The sequence below is a fragment of the Glycine max genome, chromosome 15 (genome assembly GCF_000004515.6).
Source record: "Glycine max cultivar Williams 82 chromosome 15, Glycine_max_v4.0, whole genome shotgun sequence".
NCBI lineage: Eukaryota > Viridiplantae > Streptophyta > Magnoliopsida > Fabales > Fabaceae > Glycine > Glycine max.
Window position 1 is genome coordinate 16,909,517 of NC_038251.2, and position 5,858 is coordinate 16,915,374.

At 35.3% G+C, this 5,858-nt stretch overlaps 1 protein-coding gene across 5 annotated transcripts in view; it reads right to left on the reverse strand.

Annotated features, from left to right (window-relative positions):
* Positions 1-5,543, reverse strand: part of LOC100808675 (uncharacterized) — an 11,192-nt gene extending 5,649 nt beyond the window's left edge. Inside the window, exons 1-8 of one of the 5 annotated variants that reach the window (XM_006597806.4) lie at positions 4,996-5,540; positions 4,643-4,886; positions 4,462-4,514; positions 4,111-4,147; positions 3,954-4,019; positions 3,682-3,786; positions 3,440-3,593; positions 3,266-3,345 (exon numbers count right to left, since the gene is read on the reverse strand). In XM_006597806.4, coding sequence (XP_006597869.2) covers positions 3,266-3,345; positions 3,440-3,593; positions 3,682-3,786; positions 3,954-4,019; positions 4,111-4,147; positions 4,462-4,514; positions 4,643-4,886; positions 4,996-5,105 — 849 coding nt within the window. In that variant the 5' untranslated portion in view covers positions 5,106-5,540. Of the gene's footprint in view, positions 1-3,265; positions 3,346-3,439; positions 3,594-3,681; positions 3,787-3,953; positions 4,020-4,110; positions 4,148-4,461; positions 4,515-4,642; positions 4,887-4,995 lie in introns of all 5 variants that reach the window. The other 4 variants (XM_006597805.4, XM_014767901.3, XM_014767900.3 and 1 more) reach the window with 4 other exon arrangements.
* Between the last annotated feature and the right edge of the window lie 315 nt (positions 5,544-5,858).

Sequence of the window (5,858 nt, forward strand, 5' to 3'; positions counted from 1 at the left end):
TGCGAGACGAGACACTAGTAACTCATGGAATTCGGTAAAAAGACTAATCAAAATATAAGGTCAGAGACTAGATCAATCCCTGCCCCTGTTCACCTAAAATGTAGTGATGACTACTCATCAAAATCATAAATCGTTTCACCACTCCAATAGTATTAGGAACAGTGCTAATTCTCTCCTTTATAATTCAAGTAACGTCGCACAAAGCCTAAACTTTATCATTTTCGATCCTCTTTTAATTCAACCGATTGAATTCTGCAAAAACTTCATCAAATGGCTGAATCATCGAAAAAGCGAAATGGTTCATCCACCTCCACCGCCGCTGCTGCCCATCGACGCCACAAAATATCTAGAGCAGCCATAGCACTAGTCCCTCCTTCCTTGTCATTTCCACGATCATCTACTCTATTCTCTTCAGATGATCAACGTCTACGATACTCTTCTCAATTTTCTACTAGGCAAATTCTAAACCCTAAGTACCTAGACTTAGAATTCTTTAAGGGTGAAACATTTGATTGCTATCAAGTGTTTCAAAATTCTGGTTTAGTTGATTTCATGTCCCTAAAACTACCTTATTATCCTGAACTTATTAGAGTCTTTTACAACAATTTAAAAATTCAGGATAGTACTCTTATTTCTAAGGTGCATGGTGTTTCAATGGTCATTGATCAATCTCTGTTTTTTCTCTTTAACAAAATTACTCAGTCAAGATGTACCTTTTGAGGACACTATTGTTGATGACTGGAAGTTTGATTATTTCAGCCATGATGCCCGCCGAATGGTCTGCAATGACCAGGCGGGTATGACCGGCAGATTGCTTGTTGGGTCATTGACATTTGACTGTCACATCATGCATTATATAATTGTCTGCATTTTGCTACCTCGTCCTTCTAACCTGGCTCAAGCCTCCGAGGAAGACTTGATTTTGATGTGGGTTTTCCTTATCGGTCGTCAGATCGACTGAGCTCACTTGGTTAGGTACCGAATACATAAGGGATTACGGGCCAATGCACCTCTTCCATATTCTCATTTGGTCACCCTTTTTCTTCGTCACTTACAAATTCCTCTTGATGATGAACCTTTTGTTCAAGTCAAGAGATTTTTTGCCATTGGTGCTGGTGCAGTAACTTCATTTGGTTACAGTAAGGATCATGATGGACAATGACTTAGGAAACAGGACTTACCACGTGAGCGTACTCCGTCACCTCCGCCACAGCAAGATGCTTCCTCTGCTCTCATGAATGAAGTCTTTTCTGAACTCCGTGGGCTTCGAGCATTCGTTGGTGATCGTTTCGATGCCATGGATGCATGTTTTGCAGGGATGGACACCCGTATCACTCAGCTTGAAGACGATATGAGTTTCATCCACCGTTGTTTTGATCCCCCGACTGATTCATAGTTCTTTTTACTATTTACTCGAGTTCGCTATTTCAGTCGTGTATTCTAGCTTTTATTTGCTTTCGTCATGATTTTATTAGACTTTTATTATGGTTGGTCATTTCTAGACTCTGTGTTTGATTACTTTTAGAACTTTGCATTGGTTGCTTAAGACTTCGTGTTGGTTTTCTTTGGTTTATGAATGTCTTTGTTTTGATATTCTTTGTATTACTTAGTTCTTTTCTTTACACGTTTTTTTTTTCTTTTCGATGTTGACAAAGGGGAAGAGAACAAGAACATTGGTAGTTAGAAATTATTAGAATTTAACAACTTAGGCATAAATTCCAAAAGATAGGGGGAGTAAGGGTTGTGTGTACGCATTATCAAATTGTATGTTAGTTCGTCTTGATTTCAGGATAATTGTCATCATCAAAGAGGGGGAGATTGTAGAAACAAAGATATTTTGATGTTTTGATGATGCCAAAGGAACGCGGTTCTCAAGTTTTATTCAAGACAAGAATCCAAGATATCCAAGAAATTCAAGAAATATGATCAAAATAATTTCTAAAGTCTTAAGAAGAAAATTCCAAATTGAAACAGTAAAAGGTTTATCCAAAGGATTTAACTTAAAATGTTTTTTAAAGAGTTTTACTCTCTGGTAATCGATCACCAGAAGATGTAATCGATTACCAGTAATCAATGTGCCTTCTAAAAAGCTTTTAAATGTTTTAAAATGTTTTAGAAAGCATGTAATCGATTACACAAAGCTTGTAATCGATTACTAGAGATTTGGAACGTTTTAAAACAGTTTAAGAAATTTGAATTTAAATTTCAAGTTATGTAATCGATTACAATAAATTGGTAATCGATTACCAGTCTTAAAAATTCAAATTTCAAAGTTAAGAGTCACAACTCTTCATGTAATCGATTACACCACTATAGTAATCGATTACCGGTAACTATTTTTGACAATATTCCCCAAAAGTCACATCTTCTCATTTAACTTTTGAATGACCATCAAAGGCCTATATATATGTAACTTGGGCACGAAATTTTCTCAGAGTTTTACTTGTCCAAAATGTCTTATCCTCTCAAAAGATTCAAAGTGTCTTATCTTCTAAAATTCCTTGGTCAAAACATTTGTAATTCAGTAAGAAATTATTTGAGTGTTCCATTGTACAATCTATCTCTTTCAAGAGAGATTTCTTCTTCTTTTCTTCTTACTCAAGGAAAGTGATTAAGGGACCGAAGGTCTCTTGTTGTAAAGAGATCTGAACACAAAGGAAGGGTTGTCCTTGTGTAGTTCAGAACTTGTAAAGGGTTTTTACAAGATAGTGAAACTCTCGAACGGGTTGCTTGAAAACTGGACGTAAGCACAAGGGTGTGACCGAATCAGTATAAAACTGAGTTTGCACTTTTTCTTTCCTTAAACTCTTTTATTTATTGTTATTTATCTTTTGCGTTAAGGAAGTTTAGTTTGAATTGAATTATAGTAATTCATAATAAAGGAACATTGCTATTATCATTAAAGAAGAATAAAGTTTTAATTGGGGAAATAGTTTGTGATATCTTAATTCAACCCCTCTTCTTAAGATATATGAGGCCACTTGTCTAACATCTAACACATTCCTTCAAACACTCACTTATTGGTTAAAATTTATTGAAAACTATAAATTCAGGAGAGTTGTAAAATTTATGGGAAATCACAATTTTTTGTGGTCTCATATCCTATTTAAAGCAATAGGAGGGAGTGTTCAGATGAGTGTGTTCCTAGCATTTCTGGAATGACTTTAAGGATTACTTGGGTGACGTTAATACATTGAGGACCAAATTGATGGTTTATTCAATCCATTACAGACAATGGGAAATACACATGAAGTAAGAAAATTACCTCGAAGCCCATTTTTTGGTATAATATCTGTGCAGGCCTATTATTTCTGTCCACATGCACATACACCTGTGTCAAACCTGCTAAATGAATTCAGGAATATGTGAAATTTGTCTTATTTCATGAGTTATATCAGACAAAGAAAAGTTACTCTCACTTCAATGTTTATATTATTACCATTAGATTTTGCAGCTTCAATAGCAAAAGACATCATGTTGCTTGCAATTCCCTGTCGCCTAACTGATTTGATGACGCATAAGTTTGCAATGTAGCCATACCTGCTTGGTGGTGTTCTGTTGATGCTGCAAAAAAGAGGGGCCTTTACACGTTCCTGCAGAAATGATCGAGTTGCAAAATGCATCAGCACCATCAGTCTAGTAGGCAAAGCAACAATGAGATAGAATGTGTAATAGTAATACCCCGGGATAAGTCTCCCCTTGTAGCAAATATCGGATATTCAAATCAAGGGTTCCTACAACACTCTTTAATACTGAGTGCTTTGCATTTTTCTGCTCCTTCCTCACCTGATAAACTTGACTCCAAACACCATAAGTTGAAACATTAAGGACAATCAACTATCAAACTATTAGGCAGGTGCCTTCTCATTTTAATCATCAAATCAGAGCTTTAAAGTATATATTATGACCTGAAATTCTCAAGTAAACCAGAATCTAAGATGAGATCAATTTACCGTGATGATGCATGCGCAACTATCACCATTTTGCACCTTGCACCGTCTTTTTAATGCATTAAATTCCTAAGCAATAGGAATTCTTGTTAAGAATTTTCATGAACAACACTCTGTCAATACAGTGCACACACACACAGGCAATTATATCAACTCCTACCTGCTCGGCAAATTTCCTTTTGTAGTTATCAACATATCTGGATAAAACAAAAGGAGAATCAGTTGCACTCATTATCTACTGTGAACCAAAGCAAATGATTTAGACCAACCATTGGCAGGTATATAGATCTATCCCTGTAATCTACTGTTATCATTAAATCAATGTTTCACATAATACATCTTGATCTGATTAATTGTCCCCTCTGAATTCAAATGTCACACAATCTGCTAAACATGTTTACATAATACACCATGCTAAAAAGTAAAACTGAACCACAATGAAAGCATCAAATTGTTTCACATTCATTCCTCACATTCCTTGTTTATCACTACCAAAAGATATCTATGATACCTGTCGTACGGTCGATCCTCCCAGTGACTTTCTGCCCTTAACCATGCTGCTGTCTACCACAATTTAAACAAAACAAATAAATAAATACAAGAAAAAGATGCCAGCGTCATAAATTATACATGACAATACACACTTCATTTTTTTTTCTTTTTTCTTTATCCCACAATTTATCATAGCATACCCAATACTCTTCATCAAGCACAGCTTCTCGTGCGACAAATTGCCCAAACTCAAACCTTTTTACTCGACCCAATTCTTGATCCGATGGCTGCAATCGATCAAATTGGAGATCATTGGAGTTTAAAGTTTCCACTTTGGAAATGGGTGGGGTTGGAATCTGCACAGAGAGTTCTTCCTTCTTCTTCAGATTATAATTATTATCATTACTATTCTTTGTTGTTGGAGAAAATTTCGAATCCATGGTCCTGCTCATGTCAAACATAGAACAGAAACAGGCTAAGAAAAACCACCTAAGCAAAAAAAAAAAAAAACAAAAGGCATCCAAAAACATTGAAAATGAAAATTGAAACTCACATGGTCCATGAGGCAGTAATTCTGAGGCATTTGCAAGGGCTTGGAGACCCATTGAAGAATAAGGTACGAAATTCAGGTCTGTGAATTGGAATCGTTGACATGGGAGGCATGTTTTTCTTCTAGATTCAATGGCTTATTGAAACCCCCAAAAAAATGAAAATGAAATACCTTATTTTTTTTTTAGCCTAAGGGATGAATTTACTTGTGCAGGAACAAACCCCTTTTGGCACTGATGCAACATAAGAAAATTGAAGTGAAAGAGGGAGAAAGAGGAAGAATTTGGGAGAGAAAGCATGCGTTGAAAGGGGCCCTTATGGTATGGTTTGTATTGAAGGTGGAAAATTACCCTCTATTTTGTTTTTATTTGTTGTTCTTGTGAATTTCACAAGATTGAGAATTGGTGTTAATAGTGAGGACACTTCATTTCATGGTGCTTGTACGCCAGGAACTTGAGTTCTGGATTGATGGTATCGGTGTGGTGGGGTATGCTACGACTTGAGTAGTCACGACAATGGATATGTCATATGCCTATCCGTTGTATTTTTTGTTTCACTTTATGATTATATCTTGATATCTTCGAACCTGTATGCATCAACTGATTTAAGGTTGTTTTATGTTTATCAGAAATTTCAATTGAATTTTGAATATCTAGTTATCTTATATTTGGAAGGAGAACTTTATCAATTCCTTAAAATCTTACTAACTCGAACCTGATTGATTGTTTATAAGCAAAAAAATTTTTGCTCTACACAAATAATTATATCTTAATTGTTGACTGAATCCAAATTAATCTTCAAATAACAATATTAACACTTAGGTCTTTAAAGAAATTAATTATTTAATGTTTTATGATTATCAATTAA